The 22,194-nt window shown below is 44.3% G+C and overlaps 1 protein-coding gene across 3 annotated transcripts in view; it reads left to right on the forward strand.

Annotated features, from left to right (window-relative positions):
• Positions 1 to 22,194, forward strand: part of grid1b (glutamate receptor, ionotropic, delta 1b) — a 603,615-nt gene that overhangs the window by 488,720 nt on the left and 92,701 nt on the right. For all 3 annotated transcript variants that reach the window (XM_042224758.1, XM_042224759.1, XM_042224760.1), the window contains exon 5: positions 18,032 to 18,085. In XM_042224758.1, the coding sequence (XP_042080692.1) occupies positions 18,032 to 18,085 (54 nt within the window). The remainder of the gene's footprint in view (positions 1 to 18,031; positions 18,086 to 22,194) is intronic.

The following is a 22,194-nucleotide window of genomic DNA, read 5'->3' on the forward strand; positions in this document are numbered from 1 at the left end:
ATTATCCTCCATATGTCTCTTCATATGGCCACTGTGCACTGCAAGCTTTCAGTCCCTCTCACTTTCTAGAAATTACTTTATGAGGACAAAACAAGTTGAAAGCATGAACAGAACAGATGGCAGACATTTTTCTTGTTCACTAATCAGGAAGAAAAAACCCGTAAATGTCATTCAGGTGCAAAGTATCAAACACCTGTCTGCAAAAATCAAAGAAGCCTTGTATGGATTTATTAAACCAAACGTGCAGCTCAAAGTTCTGCACAGAAAAAGAAAACTGTAAGGTGTTCGACAACAAAGGTGTAAAAAAAGCAGAACAAAGTCACTCAAAGGTCTTTGGTTTTCATGGTTTCATGCTGGTACGAGCTAAAAACGGCCACTAAAGCTAGCTAGTGTGACTAACCTCCCCTTCATAGACCAGAATAGAACAGAATAGAGTAGAATGTCTTTATTGTCACAGAGCATCTCTTACACGGTGCTCATGGTCATCTCCGTGGGCAACACTGCACTGCTACCTGTCTGTTTCTAGGTTGTTACATTCTGACTACTTTCAGACAGAAGTATTGTGAAAGGTGTCGAGCGGGGGGAGGAGTTACATACTGGGACTGTTGTGGAGGGTCGTACCAATAAGCCTTCCAGAACAGTCCCAGGACTTCCTGTTCCCGTAAAGGAAAAATAATAGTGATAATCACAGACCTGTGTAGCCAGATCACAAGATTTCCTGTCTGAGGATTCAGAATGCCAGTCATTTTACAGCATATTGTTAATTTAACTACAGCCAAGTGTGATATTTGGTAAGTAGTCATGCAATTAATCGAATGCTCGACCTTTACCCTTCACATTGTTAGAATACAGGAGCAGCTTCTGCAGCCTGAAGCTTGTCGTCTGAGAACAGCAGCAGACTACAGCAGCCTGCAGTTCTTTCAAAATCAACACTTAAAACAAGATTTTCTTTCTTTTTTTATGAGCAAAGCTCCAAAGACAAACACGTTTGGTCTCAGATCTCAGAGCTGTTAGTAATCAGCTTCAGAGCTGTTTGATCAGACAGCCACAGTGATTTCTGAAGGTTGTTTTTCTTCCCTCACGATTCAAAAATAAAGTCTTTGCCTTTCACACATTGATCCTAAATACAGACGAACAAAATACTTTCCCCAAAAAATCACTTCTTCCAAAGCCGTGCACGTGATGCTGGGTTCATATCAGTATTATGATCAAAGGCAGAGTGGGTGGAATATTAAATTCAATCACTTTTTGTTGTAAGAGCAGAAGTTTAAGAAGCAGACTTCTGAGAATGGCCCAAAAATCTCAACTGCAGGTAAATGAGTGAGAACATCCACTACATGGCATTTAACCCTCAGCTGCTCCACAGCAACCAGCAGGCGGCTTCAGGAAGACGTGTTATTGATTAGCAATGTTAAACTAATCAATGTGATATTTTAACTTTTAGCTTTGTGTCCCCAAAGACTACTTTCAGTTTTTAGTTTCTAATTTCCATCAAGCAGCCGATGGTTTAATGCAATCGTAGTACCGAGCAGGTGGTTCACTATAAAACTCTGTAATAGGGACAATGATACTGACAAGCACCATGGAAACACCAAACCTTTCATCCTAAGAGAGCAGTTTGCAGTGCTTTGATTGGTGACTGTTTTCAGTGGCAGATTAATCAATATTTGACAATCAAGTGAGCAGTACAGAAGCTTTAATGCAGGCCTCGTGTTTATGGGATCATTGCTTTTTTTAAATAGTGAAAATTACAGCATTTCCATATAATACTGTCACGTTCCCATAGTAACTGGTTATCCATCCCATACATACTCCATAGTTTATTCCAACATCCAACTGTATTGTGTTTCTGCTTAAGTACAGTAAAGAGAAACAGAGCCCAGCCTTGTTTCTGTACACATTTGGCCAATAAAGCTGTTTGTGATGTAACGACTGTCTGAAGATATCAGTATGATCAGGAGTTACTGTGGTTATCAAGAACAAAAGCTGGCAAAGCCAGGGTTAAATGTTATGTTACCGCCTGGTGTTCATGTGTGAATGCACAGATGGTAGGACCGCAGCTGTGCAGAGGACGATCTCCTAAAAACTACAGGAAGAACTGTAACGTTGGTTGTATATTTGTTTGCACTGTGCAGAAAAAAAATCATGTGGAGGATCATGCCTGGTATAAGCGAACAGCAGATTCACCAAAGGTTGCAGTGTCCAAAAGTTTCGGCTCGTGCTAAAAGGCTCACTAAGCATTCGTCTGCACAGGAGTCCCTAAATACGCAGTTTGGAATGACAGTATGATTTGGGACACAGTCAGGTGGAGTTTTAGTCATTTTTGGCATAATTTGATTGTTGTAATCCAAACAAATCAAGACTCTTTCAGGTGCTTCCCCATCAGCTGTTGGTTAGGCTATAGTTAAACCAACAGGTCGATGGCAGCGTGCAGAACTCGGTGACTGAAACAGGTTTGTTGTTCACATTAAAGCCCGAGAGGGAAAACCTCTGAGCTGCGGGTCAGTCGGTTGGTTCTCTCACCTCAGATGCACCGAGCCCCCGCGACATGAAACAAGCCGCCACAGGCAGTGTGTGTGTTTGTTTGCATCGACATGAAACTATAAAGCAAGTTCAAAACAGAAATATCCCACCTTACATGTCGCCTTCTTCACCTGTTTCAAGGTGAAAAATTGGATCTCACACCAAGTGGCTCGCATTTTTGCAGATATTGTTTTTATCTTCCTCCGTTCAGCAGACGCACACAGTTCAGGCAATTTCAAGCTCAGCTGTCATTTTTTAGAAAACATTACAATGACTTGCATTCATTTCCTGGAGCAACACGACTCGCAGCGCCTACAGCTGAACAGCTGTTTTAATGACTCGTTCGCACCACTATCAAAAACATCTGAACTGAGATGCTATCAGACGAGCTTGAACTCACTCACATCATCTCTCCATCCTCAGAACAACAGCTAACACAGTGAAGCAGAGCAGAACCAGCAGAGTCAGGAGGTTGGCTGACGAGGCGTCTGATTGGATGCACGCATTCTGGAACATCCTGTTTGACCCCGTACGGCTCTAAAGCTCAGCAGCAACGTCCCCTCACAGATGACACATCGTGGATTTGACTTCACAGTGAATCTGGCACTTTTCACACATGGATTAAATACCACAGTCTCTAAACTGTGAACTGTGAATCTATTAATCATCAGGTTGCTCTTTTTTGATCTATAAAATGTCTCGCATCTGCACATCTATCCTCACATTCCTCTGTTTTCTCTGCTTCGCTCACCGAGGTGTCAGAACAATCCTTGTACTCGGCGCCGTTCCAGCAGGGCAGAGGAGGCGGGAGACCGAAACAGCTTCCGAGGTAGCGGAGATGACTGGTTTCCATGCCTACGCGGCAAACGGTTAAAACCGGGTCTCAGAGTGAGTTTTGCAGAGGCTGCTCACACCCCTCAGGACTGAGCAGGATAAATCCAGTAAAGCTTCAGGTGTTCTTGAAAATGAGTTACGAGCTTGCATAATTTCCTCTGGGATTAATAAAGCATTCTGATTTTGATTGATGGATCAAAGGCTGCTTCTGCCCAGAATAACATGCACCAGTGGAAACTACATCATTTTTAAGATGATCTTTTTCCACTTTAATGTGCTGACACTAGTTTCAGAACTATGATATACATAATAACCTTCCAAGTGGAACATTATTGCTATAGAGCAACACGATCATTTAACTGCACTGGGTGTTTCCACTTCGTGGCTGTACAGTAGTTCTCGCTTTTCTTTGTGCTTTCCTTCAGTAGCAGCTCCTAAAGGAATATTCAGAGCTCTGCAAGAGAACCATAACTACAAGTGGAAGGCCAAACAATGAACTAATAATTCACTATGAAGCCGAACCTTTAGCTGAGTCTTTGCAAGGTCTTTCTCACCATTCACATTGCCGATCACTGGCTTCAAATCCTCCATCCTTCAGGATCTTCCTGCATACTCTCGACACACGAGGCCGGCCATTGTTGTGCAGCAGGAGGAAGCCAGGACCCAGCACAGTCTGACAGCGGGTCCAAGAATTTTATCCCAACACCTTAATGCCGTCAGGCTGCCGTTGGCTAGCCTGTTCACCTCTATGCATCCTTCTATGGATATTCCTATTGGCTCTATCCAAGCCTCTTAGAGTAACTTCCTGTTTCCTGGAATCTCCTCCATGTTCTTCAGACTACACTGGGAGACACAGCAAATCTATCTGATGGCATGTCTGTGAAGGTCCTCAGTCATCCAGGTCATCGTAGTCTAAGGAGCTTGGAAAGAAAAGCGTCTGGACTTCTTTAAGTTGCTTGAAGACGTTTCACACATTGGCTCATGTGATTAGGTAGAGGATCATTAGGGGGCCCATGTCCCTCTTGGGGGGACACTCCCATAGGGCTTAAATCTGGGACCCTCCACCAATTGACCTTAGAACTGAAGAAGCTCTTGGGTACATCTGAAAGAAGTCCAGAAGCTTTTCTTTCCAAGCTCCTTAAACTGTATTGATGTGCCATTCTGGAGGACTTTGACTACCTGCACCTACCTGTTAATACATTAACGTACATGCGCGTCCGTCAAGTTCCTCAGTCTTCCTTAAACGTGACCCAGGCCTCTCAAAAAGCTGGTTGTGTTGTGGACAAAAAGTACCAATTGACTTACTGCCCAGTGCGACTCAGTTCTGAGCTCAAGTGTTTGCACTTGGAATGAAACTATCAAATTGCTTTGCACTGTCTGTGTTTCCACAGAAGCTTAAATTGAAAAGGTAGCGTCTGTTACAGCAGATGATGATAAATTAGTATTTTCTTCATTTATTTGAAAGATATTTTGAAGGAAGTAATGAATAAAAATTTATCTGCAGGCTTCACAAAAAATGGGAAACATGTCATCGAAGCCCACTGCAGTCGGGTAAATTATCAGTTTAATATTCATTGTAATATCAGCATCATTATGTGCTGCAACAAGCTCTGATAAGATGTGTCAAATGTTGGAGAAAGTCATATTTGTCTGTCCAACCAAATAAATGAGATGTTCTGGGTGATTCAGGAGCTCATTTCTTTTGTAGTTTCAGTGAGAAATAGCATTCATAAACACTCACTATTAATGTCACTTTACAGATCGATATCATTTGTTTATGTGACCACAAACCTTCCTCTCATTCTCACCTTCCACGTCTTCTACCAAGCTTGCAGGCTTTTCAAATTAAACTGTGAGACTTTGCATTTCAAGATTGTCGCATTACAGACACAAAAAGTCAAAATCCATGTTTTTCTGCTTTCTTTCTAAACTTCTTTTGGACAAGCGTAATCTTTTTGTAGTTCTGTTAGAGTACATACCGTCCATTTTTGGAACACTTGAGGGTGAAGATAGTTTCTAGAACTCTTTTCTCAAGCACCAAACCCAGGGTAGAGTTTGTGAGGATGTCTGGCTTGAGGCCGAGTTTTCAAACATTCAAATGAAAGGCAGTGAAAGGAGCTGGTGCTTCTTGGATGCCTCCAAAGTGAGGTGTTTTGGGCACGCCCAACTACGAGGAGATCCCAGAAAACACCAGGACACGATGGAGAGATTATGTCGACGCCAGAGTAGGGAAGGCAGCTGGTGTCCTGCGACGTCTCCAACCTGTTTGGAACTCGACCTCCCTGAATGTTAGGGTCCAGATCAGACTATTGAACTCTATCGTCTTCCCTACTGCACTCTACGCTAGTGAAACCTGGCGCTCAACAAGTGCAATTATTCAACACCTGAACGTGCTTCAACAACGTGACCTGCGGCGAATCCTGAGAATTTCCGACCGGGACCGAATAACAAACGAGGAGGTCCTACGAAGAGCAGGCACCCGCCCATTAGCCGATGTTGTTGCAGAAAGGCGCTTCCGCTTTGCGGGCCATATTTTACGCCTACCCCCTCATCGCCCAGCTAAGATTGCCATGACATGGCGTCCACGCACTGGCAAGCGAAAGCAAGGCCGACCAAAGACCACATGGCGTCGAACATTCATGGACGATCTGAGAACTGTCGACATTACCTGGGACGAAGCTGAAGCAGTCGCTGCTGACCGACATCGATGGAGATCACTAGCTGCCCGATGCGCCGCCCGGCGTAGGAGGAACTAAGTGCTAAATAAGACTTGGGATAATCGAAACAGGAGGTCCAAACAGGAGGTCCCCGCCTTTGGACCTCCCTTTCCAAAGGCAGGAACCCTACTGATGAAAAATTGTTCCATTTCCACATAAAGAGGAAGACTTGAACCAACCACAGCATATCCCTCAACATCGGTCAGCTCAGTGTTGTTCGTCTTGGGACAAGAGGATGATGGGAAGGTTGGGTTGGGGTTATGGGAGGGTTAATGTGACGTATGTTACCTGGAGGAACGAGGGTCCCTCAACATAATACGTAACGCAGTAACATTTATGGTCTTCGAGGTGAAATTTGCAACAGCATAAGAGCTTTACCTAAAGAAGACAGACATAAATAACCTCACAAGGACACACTAAAGCACAGCTAAAGACATAATACGATAAAACACAGGTCTCTGGGAACACGGACACGCTGCTTTTCTGTCTGCAGCTAAAGAGAAAGGTGCTGATGATTTCACAGGAAATCCAGCTGCTGTTATCTCAGAACACAGGCTGTATTTCCACAGGCCTCCTGAATGATGTAGCTACACTCAGAAGGGGAAAAACATTACATATCCATCACAGAGAAATGGACCTTTTCAAAATCAGGCTAAAAGGCATTTAAAGCTCCTCTTGATGCGGATTGAGCAATCAGATTTCAGTCCCTCTTGAATTCATCTTGGATGCATTTGCACTTGTCCTTTGAGACCACGTACCTCCCCGGTCCAACCATGATTTAGCATAGATGGGATATTTAAGGTTTGCAGTGTAGACGATCCATCGGCAGGCAAATACCTGTAGGAAATATCCACAATTATTCAAGTAGTACATTTAAATAAAGTGGCCAGGAGTTATAATAAGTATTCAAGTCAGATCATTTCCAACTGAATTATTTCTGTAACATATGAGCTGAAATAGCAGAAACAGCCCTCTGAGGCCTGCATCTTTGCACTGACTGTTGCATGTTCATAAAGAAATAGGACCAAAAACCTTAACGAGTTACTCTGAGGCCCATTCGGAGCTTCATATCGGAGCTGTTGCGTCCACTCACCTCCACAGAGCCGTCAGCCTCACAGCGTTTGTGCCGACGAGGCAGCAGAGCTCTCGCAGCAGTGAAGGAGATGCTGCCTGACTATTTTTTTTTAGCGTTCTCAGTGAACTGACACCATCTTGACTTTTTAAACATCATCTCGCAAAACCAAAAACATGAAACCTCCTCGTTCTCAGCTTTCTTCTTGAACTCTCACATTGTGAAGAGCTGCTTTTAGTGCTACACTCGTGGGCTTTAACACTCAGAAGGACGGCGAGGCGGCCGTTTTTCCCCGTACACTGACGAAGCGAGCGGGATGAGTGCTGACAGAATCAACTCGACCTGCAGTCAGTCTGGGAGTCACAGCGGCCTGGATGGACGGAGGTCATGACGTTGCAGAGCTCCCTTAAGTACAGTGACGCCCTGGATTGCGAGCATCCGCATCCTTCGTGTTCAAATGAAATTGGAAAAAGTGTTTGTGTGCTTCGTTGTAGTGCAGGTGCAGATGTGAGCATCGCTGCTGGCTGCAGTGGACGGGTTTTCTTTGTGTTTGTTCTTTGTGTGCCTTCCTGATGCCTGTTAGTCTGTAAACTGAATGTAAAGGACACTGTGGTGCAGAAATAGAGACGGATAACGAGCCTGATGTCACGGCAGAGTACCATCCACATCAGGGACTGAATGTCAACAACACTCCGAAGCTTCATCTTCATCAGCTCTGCGACGTCAAGCAGACAAAGATCGAAGATTGATGATATCCTCTGCTTTTCATTTCAACCTGGAGAGGGTTTCCATGTTTCGCAAAGCTGATTCTCGTTACACACACACACTGCTCACACAGTGGGCAAACACACTGGACAGCGTCATCTTTATGTAATAGTGGCAAACTTCACAATAACTGAGGAACACGTGTGACTGAGCCCGGCTTGACCTGTGCTGAGTAAAGTAACGTGCACGCTGAGCACTCTGGTTCAGCGTCTCCGTGGATCAGCCCCCGCGCTACGCCTTTGATCTGAAGCGAAACACAGCGCCGTCAGTCTGCCTTCTTGAGTCGACCGCCGATGTTCTTTCTTCTTCAGTGTGGAGATGTTCACTGGTATTAATTTCAAACTAAATATTGTCTCTGTTCTTCAGTCCGCCTTGAGCTTTAAGTCGTCTTTGCTCTTCAAAGCTTCCCTCAAAAACTTTTCTTTTTTCTTTTGGAAGGATTGAAAGAGAGTCGATAAGAAGCCGACCCCAAAGGACCGGACAGCTGTTTCACTCGGTTTTCCATTTGTATCTCCATCATATTGGAACAACAACTCAATTTTGTGCTTTGACGGGAATCTTTTTCCCCTCCACCTCTAGAGTCTTGGGTGGATGTCTCACACGGAGGTCCATCCACACGAGTCTTTTACATTAACGTGGTGTTAAAAGCATCCTGCCTCGAGTGTAATGGCCCTGCTTCCCACTGCTCCCACCACCCATTAATGTTTGCTGTCAGGGATATTAAACCCATAGAGAGAGAAGGAGAGAGTCTGCGAAGCAGTGGAGCGAAATATAAACCAGCGAACTCCCTAATCCCCGCTGCACCGGACCACTCGCATCCCCCGAGCTCTGCTGCTGGCTTCAGATATAAAGCAGGAGCATTTCTAACAACTCAGCACGCTGGATTGTCAGCATCCATCCATCCATCCACGTTTAATTAGTTATCACAGTCCAAGCTGAGAACTTCCTGTCCAGAGCCTCCGCCTCAATCGGTGTCATCCAGGCGTAATCTCACATGTGCTGCATCACCCCCAAGCATCTCCTCTCACGCCTGAAGAAACCACATGGCAGGTTTCCATGATTCCTGAACCTCCCCAGAAGATGAGCCTCGCTGAAAACAGCTGTTTGAGGTGGTTTATGCGTCTGACCAGGTTCCCCAACAACCCCTAGATGAGCTGCTTGAGCTGAATCCAAACACGAGCTGGGAAGTTAATGTTGTTTTCAGTATTTTTCTCACTGTCGGCAAATTCTGACACCAGAACAGTCTGAGGCGCTCAGCCTGTTGGCTTTTGCTTGGGCCTTTTAAACACCTCACAATTTCACAGTTTCTGAAATCGAAGCCTGCAAAAATACTTATTTTCAGCAAATAGGGGAGAATTTTTGTTCTTTTCCAGTGACAGATTAATCAACTCCACGGTAATGAAGCAAATGTCATCCAGCACAACAGTGTGGCTCTTCGGTGTTTTAAATAGTCCTGTGGCACAGAGGAATAACAGATATAAGGCTCTGACACACACACACACACACACACACACACACACACACACACACACACACACACACACACACACACACACACACACACACACAGGCTTGTTAGTAGGAAATATGCAATTAGCTCTTGGGCGCTGCATTATGTAATGACACCCACATTTATTTCTAATACTATATAATAAAAGTACCCCAGTAGTGCATTTCAGGGAGGAGAGCAGCTTCTCGTTCAGCAACATTCAGAAACACAACACAAAGTTAACGGCCAAAAATAAACAACCGTCTTTACCTGGAAGCTTCGTCACTCGATATTTAGCAGAGTAACCTTGATTGTGTTTCACAGCTTCCATGTATATCTGCTCTCCCGATCGATACGTCATTAGCACCTTGTAAGGTCGAGGTGCTGCTGGTGGATTTTAACGAATAGTTGGACGGCCGCTGTGGAGGGAAAGATGCTGCTATTCCAACTCCACGCTGTCTTCATTCTCTCTGAGCCTTCAGGCTCTTGTTGTTGTTTCTCTGTCTGAATATTTATCGGCAGCATTTTTGATCTGCGGCCAAAGAAACCCTCCCAAAAAACTGCAGTACTTCTTACTAATACGTCCAGCACTGCAGACTCTTTGTGTGGAACGTTCACCACGCCTGTTATATCTGTTGGCTGTGCAGGATCTCTTGGTTTTCTTGATAATGGTTTAATTTGTCTCTTCAGTAAAATCAGTTCACGGCAGGCGTTTTTAAACCCGGAGAAGACGGTTTAATCTGTGCCGACGTGGCGTCTTTGGGAGGCGACGCGTCAGCCGGAGAAAAAGCCTCGCTGTAATCCTAACGATCTTTGGCTGCCGAGCGGCTTCTGTAATTAGCCTGCCAACCTCACAGCGCCACTGAGGGTGGGGCTTATAATCTAAAGCAAACTTGGAAGGGTTTGTGCTTGGTAATAACACGCCGGTGTCAAACCTGCAAATAAAAACTGAATGTTTGTCGTTTTTCTTAACGAGTCGGAGAGTGGCTCTAAAAGTTATTTGTTCAGAGGGTCAGAGGACTCTTCACTGACGTGCGTTAAATATAAATGTTGCTCTGCATGATGGAAAGTGAAGACAGATTCAAACACAATCTTTCAACAACACAAGATTTATGTGCTGGCTCCTCGGTACAGAACTGGCTGCAGGCTGTTGATACAATATTTATTTATTTGGTTATTTATTCTTCTTAACTGGTCTCCACTGGGTGTTGGTATACCTGCTCAGAGGTGTGGGCCAATTCAAACTCAGGCGAGTTACCTCTAAGACCGCTCGGAGCTGCGTGGTTTGTTCAGTTTTAATTTGACTGCCTTTAAAAAGTGTAACAGGTAATTTATCTGATACAATGTAACATCATTATGCAAAAATAAACCTTTAAATAATACCCGTATGAGATTAAAATGAATAAACAGTGATTAGCTGAGCACATGGATGTCACATTTGATTGGGGTAATCTTGATGGTTTACCGAGGTCGAGCTCATTCTCTTCTTGCAGCTGACTGAGAACATTTCTAAAATATAAAGAAAACTTCAGTAAAGTCTGAAAAGTTTTCTCTGCGGAGTTTTACGAACCTATGGTAAAAAGAAAGATGATTCAGTAATGAGTAAAACTGCTCTCACGTGATTTGTTTAGCGGGTCTGTGCAGAAACGGTTAAACACTGATAACCAAGCAGAAGTGATTGTGCTGATCCTGGGTATCAGAAACCAGCTGCTGTCAAAACCACAGAACACATTTACACTGCAGCCCAACAGACACTCACTTGTTTCCCAGCCTGTTATATCTAGCTTTTCTCTCTCTTGACATGTTTCCCATCTGACTTTGTGCTTTCAACTGCTGAATAAAAGCAGAAGCACCGCTCTAGGAGTGATGCAAAAAGATGCAAGCAATCCATACAGCAGTCAGCTGTAGAGCAACTCCACAAAACTTACACAAACTAAAAACTACCAAACTGCCAGCTGCTGTGACCATCCTGCAACTTTAGCCTGTCAACATCCAACATGGGCTGAAGCTAAACGGTCACGGGGAGGTTGGGGGTTTCTTCCAGGAGTGGAAGGACTCCCTTTTACCAGGTTCAGGGACAACAGATCACAACAATCACATCAACAATCTATGAGATCTTAAGGATATGTTGGGTTCTGGTTATTCGACCTACATGCTGCCAACGGAGAGAGGTCATTATTCTGGTTACAGTGACATAAAGATCTATCTGTTCTTATCTTATTCAAGACCTTGTGTGTCAAAGAGGTTAAAAAGTCTTGTGATGCATGACTGTGTATCCCCGTTGGGTCGTTGGACACTGATGATGATTAGCAGCAAGCTCAGCAGTCGGATTATCCTAACTTGTATCTCGTACTGTGTGTTGGCTGCTCTAAAGTCGTGGTGAAAGGGTTAAGCCTGCAGGTGTGTGTGTGTTTCAAACCTGGAGTTGAGGTTAGCACAGTACAACTGTTCCCTTTGAATGCAGTTCTGATCTGATGCTTTTGGATGTCAGTCAGTATTTCAGTTTGTTACGTGCAGCGGATGCTTCCTGCAGCGACTGCCTTCGTTCCTCAGACAGACGAAGTGATCAAAAGTCCTGACCTGTGTGATGTCACGTATGAGACGAAGGAGAAAAAAGGCTAACTGTCTAAAGTCAAGAGGACGCTTTGTTTACAGCCACAGTTCTCCCCGGGCCTCGTGTCTGTATGATTTCCTCAGCGTGTCGTCTGCCTCTCTGCTCTCAGTCGCGCTGAGCTTCTCGCACATTTGTGTAGCTGTCAGTCATGTGAGTCAGCCTTCATCATCGTCATCCCCCTGTACCGTCCCCCCGGGCCGACTGCTGCGGCGCGATGGGTCGAGGTCACGATGTAACCTCATCAGACAGCTCAGCGAGAGGGATGAGACGGAGCGAGCAGGCGGAGGCTCGTGCGTCGCTGCTAAACCGTCCTGACCTTCCAGGAAATATTCACAATCAAAACAGTGTCGCTTTCCCCCCCGAGTATCCAAAAAATGGCGACATCAGTCTGTCACCGTTTTGGGCCCGTGGCCCGAAATATCTTGACTGACATGATGGCAGGTCTCTTGATAGTCATCGATCCCTAAACTACCAGCTGAGTCAGCTCGTGATGAGACACGAGCGCCATCGGACTCGTTTTTGACCACGACACGAATGAACGTTCAGACGGTGGAAATATGAGCTATAGCCACAAGTTTACCACAGGTATATAAAATGCGTAGCCACACAGTCCGCCTGTACTAACGTTTGTAAAGAGCAGGTCGTTCTAAGTCAGCGGTCCCCAACCCCCGGGCCACGGGGCTGCGAGAGTTGAGGTTCAGGTGTGAAATTTATGGTTTTCAGGCTTTTTATCGTGAACTCTGTTTCCCTGGGTCTTTCCCATGTTGTAGTTGTGCGCCTTATTTTGAAAGAAATATTTACGCATTACCATAGCAACCAGAGAGCATTAAGGGGCAGAGAGGAGGACGTTACTCTGAATGTTGTTGGCACATTTCAGGAGGACGCTGCTAATAAAGTTGCACAGTTACACAGTAAATTCACGTTTATTATCATATTTACAGAATACCACAGTTTTTGTCTTGGTCGTATCATTTTATGTTGTTGTGTTTATCCTGCTGGTCTAAAGAGTATGGAAGCCCGTTTCCGCCACTAAATAAAAACAAATTTCGAGAAAAGTTTCTCAAAATTTCGAATTAGCTCTGCCAATCAAAAATCTACGTGAATGAGGTCGCTTTCTTGTTACCCGGAAGCATATGGCGCAGAGGAACGCGCACTCAAAAACGGATCCCAACAAATTGGCACTTTCGCGAGTACGTTTGCTGATAGCAACACCGTGTGATTCAGCTAATAACACGGGGATTTCATCATTTGTGAAGCCAGGCTGAAAACACTCAGCAATCTGTGCATTCACGACTGGATGTAATACCGGTAGCTTAGCTGTAGCATTTGTAGCTGAGGGCTTCAGCTTCCGGCTAACAAGGAAATGACGTCATTCACGTAGATTACTGATTGGCAGCGCTAACTCGAGTTACTTTTCTCAAATTTTTGAGTTAATAAGTCAAAATTTTGAGTTAATAAATCGAAATTTCGAGTTAATATGTCGAAATTTTGAGAAAGTAACTCGAAATTTCGAGAAAATAACTCGGAATTTTGAGTTATGGATCCTTTTTTTTTTTTTTAGTGGTGGAAACAGGCTTCCATAAAAGAGCCTACCGAGGGGCGGGGCACTTAAACAGCTTTAATCTGATTGCCGTTTGACGTCAAGAATAGAAAAAACTGAGCTTTTAATTACACTGGACTCATTATCCACAATGTTACGATATGATCACCCTCCATCCGAGCATCTGTGAGACGGGAAATATTTTAAGTGACCGAAAGAAAGAAAAATCCAACTCTGTTTGATTTTCTTTGGAGGGTTAAACACAGCAGCTTCGTGCAGGTTTTAAACACTTAAAGACGCCATCATGGATCTGTGTTTTTAAGGCTTAGTATCAGTGTTCCTGTGTTGTGGTGAGGCACACTTTGCCGACGACACTGTTCCAGCGATCTACAGTTAGTGCCAAGATGTGCAGCAAACTGCCAAAAACAGGAAGAAGATGGCTTCTGGCAGCCAGACAGAAAAAAGAAACCCCAAAAATAGCTTTCACAAATGTTTTATGAGTAAAGAAACATAGAACAGCCAATTATTTGGTCTCAAGGATGCTGAGAAACTTTAATGGTGGAATGTGAGTGTGGTTTATAAAACCCTCCCGAACGCAGCTTGAATTTTGAAACTCCTCTCTGATTGGTTAGACTCGCAGCCTCCATGTTGTTCAGCTGTCCATTCTCGCTGTGAGTTAAAAGCATAAATTTATTACATCTGAACGGCAGCCAAACTCAACTAAGACTGCTCTTAAAAAATAGCGAGATTGATGTAAGAAATATTTTGGATAATGCAATTATATGAACGGTGCACGGCGAGTCCGTCGGGAATAACAAGGTCAGCATGTTCTGCCAGTTCTTATATCGTGAATTAATTCCACTCCATACATTTTTATTCTCTTATTTTCTTCTCAGCCTTTGCTTCATCGTGTTTCTGCAAGCTCCCCTCTTCACCCACACTCGTCATTAAAAGCTACAATATACATGTTTTTACCTTCAGGGTTGACGGGTAATTGTTGTTGATAACCAATTTCTGTGCCCACAGTAGCAGAAAATAAACCAGAGGGAAATGTGGGCTGCATTTTAATGACCGAGCAGGAAGTAAGGACCCAGAGGCAGAATCTAAATAACACCAGCGAGGAAGGACGGAGTTGGATGGGAGGACGGAGGCAATTGAGGCGTGCGTGAGAACGCTCGCACTCTATCCAGGTCCAATAAAGGTTATGGTGACATCTCCACGTGGGAGATGTGAGGTGTGTTATGAGAACAGGTGCTGTGGCCTTTGCTATAGGTTAACCTGACATCATGTACACACACCGACTGGTTTCCATCACTTCACATAGCATCAGTATTGACTTCTCATTCATTATTTGGTTGTAAGTCTTTAAGGTGGGTGGGGTGCAATGAGATGCATGCCACATGAAGGGCAGAACGCCGTGTTGTCACATGGCGATCAGCCTCACTCGCTCTGCACATGAATCGTGCAGCTGACTGGTGTATCTGCTCATAGCAGATGTGCACAAATAAAATGTGGGAAAAACACTTCTTTCTAAAAACGTCTGTGCGCGTTAGCTCTGTGGACATGCAGTTCACGAGCTGTTTATCCTCGAGGTTGTTGCTTGTGTGGAGCTTCACGAGTGTGTCAGCGTTTGTTGATCTGGAAGCCGAATGTGGAACCTGTTAGAAAACATCTGTCAGTCCGAGCCCCGAGGACAGAGAGCAAAGACGTGACACGAACTGATATTCATGGCCGAACGCTGTGTGGGAATACTCTTGTTTAGTGTGTGTGTTTGTGTGTGTGAAGTGAATGCACTCAGTGATGTAATATCCCAAACACAGATTCTTCTTCTGACTCCACCAACTTCCTGGCTGCGTTCCACTGTCTGAATATGGATAATGTGGAAAACCTGTTTCAAATGCCTCGTCTCAGGTATTTGTTCCCAAAGCCAGGACTGGACACAGTTTGGTTTTGTTAGAATCTGTCACAAGGGTTGGTCCTGCTCATTAGAGGATGTCTGTAAAATGCTAATGATGAATGAGCGATGGCTCTGTTGTATTCAGGTGTAGCTCGGAGCTATGACAGGAATCCAGCACGCAGAGCCTTTGAACAGCAGGCAGGTTTGGCACCATTCCCCATTCAGGTGAGCTAGTTTCAGGCATGCTGGCTCATCATCATGCCTGACAGTTAGCCTCTTGGAACGGAGCCACTGGAAATGAAATTACCTGATGTGACACGTGAAAAAGGTCTGAAAAGGCTTCAGGCAGCAGGTGATATCAGTGAATCACCACTGCAGTCAGGTACAGGCTTTTAGAATGCTACATGCAGACATATTAGCATTAGCATAGGTAACATGATAAAAATTTGTGTTTATATCTATTTAAAAATATAATCTTCTGTGCCCTTTGTTGCATTTGATGAGATATGTGATTTTTTTAGCAACATATCTTTTGAATGGCTGAAAAATTAGCTAGCTGTTTACTGCTAGCTGGCTGTTTACTGCTGCTAGCTGTTTACTGCTAGCTGGCTGTTTACTGCTAGCTAGCTGTTTACTGCTAGCTGGCTGTTTACTGCTAGCTAGCTGTTTACTGCTAGCTGGCTGTTTCTACGCTGCTGCTAGCGCTGTTTACTGCTAGCTGGCTGTTTACTGCTAGCTCGCTGTTTACTGCTAGCTGGCTGTTTACTGCTAGCTGGCTGTTTACTGCTAGCTGGCTGTTTACTGCTAGCTAGCTCTTGGCTATCCTCTGAAAAGTGCTTTAAAAATGTTTGGTGGTCCCCCCAACTTAGCAAAGAAGGCCATTACACACCAGACTTTTTCGGGCTCGGCCGTTTGCAATGACTGCATAATTATGCTGTAAGATTTTGCGGCATTTTTTAGTTGTTTTTTTTCCCCAATATTACTTATTGTTCTTGTTCAGAAACATCAGCACCAGCTCTTCATCATTTGATATCGACTTCATTTTTTTTCAGTGTTTTTTGGAGACGATTTATTTGCAGAAGATCAACGATTTCTTTTTTTTTTATTTTTGCATCTCAAAAAAATGTGAACTTCGTGCCATTTTTTGAGGCACGCTTGGTGTGTAATGAAACACGCAACTTTTTGACAGCTGCTTTCCATTGAGGTGTGAACACCTCTGCACTCCCTACAGGAGGCAACTAGACTTGTTCAGGCTGAAGCACCTGGGGAGGGATTCAGTGGCGGATTGCTGGTGTCGTAAGCCACCACGTCTGGTCACTGGTAGGCATTCAGTGGACATCGATGGCTTCAGAGGACAACCCCCACGAGAGGCTGAATACCTCGGACTGAAGAAGCTGATTGGATGAGAGGTGAAACTTAAAGAAGTCCAGTTCTTCTCAGGACTAGTGTGACCTGGACTGAAGACCTACGCAGATAAACACTCAAACCTTTATCAGGATACAGCAGCAGTTTTTCTTCGGCCAACAAACTTTGATATTTGTTACGAAGCATTAATAAAAAGAATAAACCAGGAATGTTCTCATTTCATTTTTCATTCAGTAGCACGATCACATTTTGAGACGTACAGCACGTGTGTGTTCAGTCATACTTCAGACCAGATGTTTCCTTTCGTTCTTTTATTATCACTGTGAAATATTACTTTTTACTTCATATAATTTCGATCATTAGCTAACGACTCCGTGAGATCGTTGGTTTAAATATGCTGCTTCTAAACATGGAGCCAGAAGGCAGAACAACACCCACACGGCTCTGCAGTCAGACCATATGCTGGCGTGCGGCGCCGTGTGGGCACGCACTCAGATACATCCCTGCCTCCATCAACCTTTCACCTCTGAGACAATACAGGGTTTGCTGTTCAACCATCTCGGGTGGAGCCAAGTGTAAATGTCAGAATTAAGCGTCACTCAGGGAGAATAAAGGTTTATTTTTAAAACTGAATCATGAAGCAATGAGCATTATGGGTGTTTTACAGTTATTTTACTTCTTCTTCATGATATCGCGTCATTATTTGAGATAACTCCACAGTTCTGTCATGTTTTGGGGGCGTTTGCATTATTAGCAGCTGGTCCAAGCTGATCTGCAGCACTGAGCTCTGCTCCACTTTGTGCTGTCATCTGTAGGATGCTGCGTGTTATTAGGATTATCACATGGTGGCAGAGGACCGGCCGAGCTCCGGGGGCTTTGCTAAGTGCAAACCACTCACTTTCTCAAAAGCCTCTGTTGTTCGACATTTTGGCAGGACGAGCCGTGACAGCGGAGGAGGAAGACGAAGGGGAAGAGGCCGACTTGAACTTTTCAAACGTGCACACTGCAATGACACGGGCGAGAACAAAGGCAGACAAGGCAGCTGTGGTGTCGGTACAGCAGCTGCTCCTCAGAGACCACACTGCAAGATCTGGCTGCTGAACCTGAAGTGTGATAAAATGCTGCGTCATCCTCTGAGAAGCGGCGTGTGATTAAATCGGCTTTGGGCGGTCCTCGTTATTAACCCCTCGTCTCTGTGTCTCTGTGTGTCTGCAGGCAGTGGAAACAAATCTGGCCTCCAAAGACAGTCACTGGGTGTTCGTCAACGAGGTAAGTCACACGAGACATTCAGAGCACGTGACACAAACTTTCTCCATCAGTGAACTTCTGATAGCAGGAAGTCCATCGTTCCCGACTTCCTGTGCTGTGAAACGGGGCAGAACCAATGGGGCCCTGAGGAAATGTGAACTCGTGCTTTTGATAGATGAGGTCCAATCATTAGATATAAGTCAGTTTTCAGACTAGTTTAGATTGGAGTAAATTACATTGTTCATTGTTTTGTTTACAAGAGGCAGCCAATCCGGAGTAAGGTGGCTTAAAGGTAGAATGGCTTTTAATGAAACTAAGACGGCTTGTTTCAGACACCAGATGGATCAAGAGACTGAAGCAGGGAATCATGCAAAGCTACTCTAGTAGAGTCCAAGAATCAAGCTGCCAGCTGTCAATCAGTTAGCATCCCTCAATATTTTTTTATTTTTATCGATTACATTTGTTTTGGGTTTTTTCAGTTTTAGAATTTTGTTTTTAGCTTTTCAAATACTTATTTATGCTGTTTTGGGAGCTAGTTTGAAGCTGACTGTAACACATGAACACGCTCATTCATTCCCGATATTGTCAGGATCACTTACTGCCAGCAGATTAGACATGTGACCCTCCCGTCTCCAGACAGCTGCCCAGAGCCGGCTACACAACAGCTGGTTAAACCAGTTAGTGTTAGCTGTGAGGCCCTTGAATACATTTCCCCATGATATGAGAGTTTATTCAGTTTCATTCCAACAACGTTAGATAAAACAGCCACGCCCCACCTCAGTATCACTGTCATCGGACAGAAGTGAGCTTCGCTGACTCTTCCACTCATGTTGGACTCCTTTGACAAAGACTTACGGCCTCCTGCAGCCATCTTTTATGCTTTGTGCTGTTCTTTGCTCTTTAACAAATCTCCTGTAGTTCTGGTCTAACTGGGGCAATAGCGACGTCTGTGCTAACCTCTTTAGCTCGTTGCTTTAACCGTTTCTCCCGACACGTCTGCATCGGTTTGGATAAAATCTCAGCTCGATTTAAATGTTGCTCTGAAAAGAACACAAATGAGCTCCTTTAAAGCATCATTTACATCACAGCGCGCCAAAAACTACCGAACTACCAAGCTTGGTTTCCTCTGGAAAAGTTTTCTCGCCATGTCGGCTTTGAGTTTTGATGATGTTGCTTTCATTACGGCTGATTTTGGACCGAAACAGCGGGACGGGCTGCACAGAGAACAAAAAGGCAGATAAGTTAAAGAGCCCCGTCCTGTGTACTTGTTCTGATGGAAACCATTTATATGTGGGATACAAACACAAGCTGAGTGGGTTTGTTGCCGCCTCTCTCCAGCGGCTGGCTTTTTTTCTCCCCTCTGACGGGGATCGGCGAGCGTGGGCAACTTTCCATGCTGGAAGTAAAATTGAAATGATTGGAGGTGAAAAGAGAAAATGACAGCACCCTCCACCGCAGCTGGGATTGTGTTCAGTCACAAAATACCGACATCTCCAGAGCCGTGACTTCTCCCGACTTGCCCGCTCTTGCCAGCTGGTTACAGGTTTATTTTTTTATAGTTTTAAATTATCTTTCCTTTTTAATTGCTCACTCTGCTCTCCCAGTATCAATCTTAAAGCAGCGACCCAGCCAATTAACTGAGCTGACAAGTGTTAACAGCATAATTCAGAGATGGCTGTTGGTGTCGTCTGCTGAAGGCTGAATACAAAAACCTCAGAGCTTTACTTTCAATGCCAGATTCCCTTTCCCCCCATTTTTCAGCTCCCAGCTTGGTAACAGCCTCCTCATTCACTTCAAATTATCTCCTTTATTTCAAAGTCATCATTCAGCTAATTACTGCGTTTTTAATTAACCAGAAGATTGAAACAATGTTCAGATCCTGCAGCGTGTTTGGGCTTTTTGGCACATTAGACTTGTGATCACACGTTTCCTTTGATAAACACGCCCGTGCGTCTCGTCCTTCCACACTGTGTATGTATAATATCCTGTACCCATCAAAGGAAATTATTTAAATCATTCAGAATTTTTTATTGCTCATTTTCTCCACTTTGCCACCTCCTCTTCTCCTTCCAATATGCTTTTAATTAGATTAACAGCAAATTATGATGTTTACATAGAAATATTCCTCAAAATATTCCAGTTATCTTCATTAATGTGGGATTTAAACTTCCTATGAAAAGAAGTGGGGAAACTCAGTCTACTGCATGTGTGATTTCTGGAATTCCTAATTATCCAAATTAAATTTTACATTTTTTTTAATTATTCATGTTATTTTCACTGCTGGAGAGATCGTGGTAGGCAACAAAAGGCAGGAAAGGTAAGTGGTCCTAAAAAGAAACAGCTGGAGGAACATTTGCAGCCAACCAGGTTCATTGGCAGCAGGTTAGTGATTGGATATAAAAAGAGTCTTAGAGAGGCACCGTTTCAGAAGTAAAACTGGGAAGTGGTCTCAGACAAAAAAATGTCAGGTCTCAGGAAAAAAGTCATCAGGTCTCTGAGACCTGACGACTTTTTTCCTGAGACCTGAGGATGTCCTAAAATGTACACTTTACTGGTGGGGATTTGGTCCTTCACTTATGTGGTATAGGAGTTTTGTGGGTTTCCAGTTTCATCTCTTAACCGGGCAGCAGTCTAGGAGTCCAGTTGCGCTTCTGAGGATATTTATTTCCATCCACTTCTATCTGCCTTCATGACCATAGGTGGGGGTAGGACCGCAGATTGACCAGCAAGCTTCACTATCACGTCTCTCTCTTCGTCACATCTGACATTCACATATCTATCCATCTATCAGTCGCTCACTCCGCTCTCCCCTCACTTGTGAACAAGATCCTGAAGTATTTGAACTCCTGCACTTGGAGCAGCAACTCATTCCCGACCTGGAGTTTGCACCCCAGTCTTCTGTGGCTGTGTCACAGTGGGCTTCATGGTGGTGGGCTCTAGTGTAAGCAGAAGTCCACTACCTGATGAAGCGATGACATCCAGAGCATTTTCTTACTTTTTCATGAATGCAAACCACATGAAGCGTGTTGGTGTGAACCTTACAGGTAAAGATGGACCTTTTCCATAGATAAGAGCAGCACCAGCTTCCTTGTTACCATGGTGCCTCCTCCCCCTAATTCCTCCACACAAACATCATGTGAAATCGGCTCTCCAGCCTCCAACCTGCTTCATAAATACCGTTCTGTCCTTGTTCCCCACTTTGCTCTAAAGTTTTAGCAGCCTCTGTGTGTAGTGTGTCACCGAGCTCAGGCAGGTAACAGAGGTAGTTTCAAGTCCTGGTGGCGGCGCAGTGAGATGTCAGATGTCCTGCCAGCAGGTAGACACTGCCGACGAGCTAATTTCCATTTCCTTCCTCTTTCCTTCTTCCCGTCTGCTGTCAGCACCTCCCCGCGTAGTGTTCAGGTACACGGAAAAGACTTTCACCTTCATTGTGTAACGCAGACCCACAAAAACACACCACAACAACAGGTGAACAAAAACTCCAGAGTGATTTTAAACGCAGCGACATGAAGGTTACACTTCGTTTGAAATGGATTATTAATTATTAACTATTAAAAGGCCTCAGACTAGGTTTTTCAGTTATAAATTCATCCTTTAAGCCGCCAGTTTAAATTAAAATTATTATCATAATACTTCTGGTCAGATTTTACATTTAGATTAAACAGTTTCCAGAAACCTCCATTCAGATGCTGGCAGACTTTTCCCCTGATTATCTCATCGATGGCAAACGCAGGGCTGAAAATACAAAGTGCAAACCAAGTGTAAGTGAATCAGTCTCCACAGACTGTTTACAGCTGGTCTCTATAGCTAATCTCCCACTTTATAAAAACTGTACAGGAGTGTTTTTATAACGCTTCTGTTTAAAATGTTCTAAGGCTTAAAGTTATCCATTAAGAGCCATTAGCTATCTGCTAGACTCCTCAGGTCATTGCAGTCCCTGAACCGGACCTCTGTGGTGCCATCCACCAATCCATCCATCCACCCATTCATCCACCAATCCATCCATCCACCCATCCATCCATCCATCCATCCACCCATCCATCCACCAATCCATCCATCCACCCATTCATCCATCGATCCATCCATCCACCCATCCATCCATCCATCCATCCATCCATCCATCCATCCAC

The sequence above is a fragment of the Haplochromis burtoni genome, unplaced genomic scaffold, assembly GCF_018398535.1.
Source record: "Haplochromis burtoni strain Fernald_Lab_line unplaced genomic scaffold, NCSU_Asbu1 Contig_148, whole genome shotgun sequence".
In the NCBI taxonomy this organism is placed as follows: Eukaryota; Metazoa; Chordata; class Actinopteri; order Cichliformes; family Cichlidae; genus Haplochromis; species Haplochromis burtoni.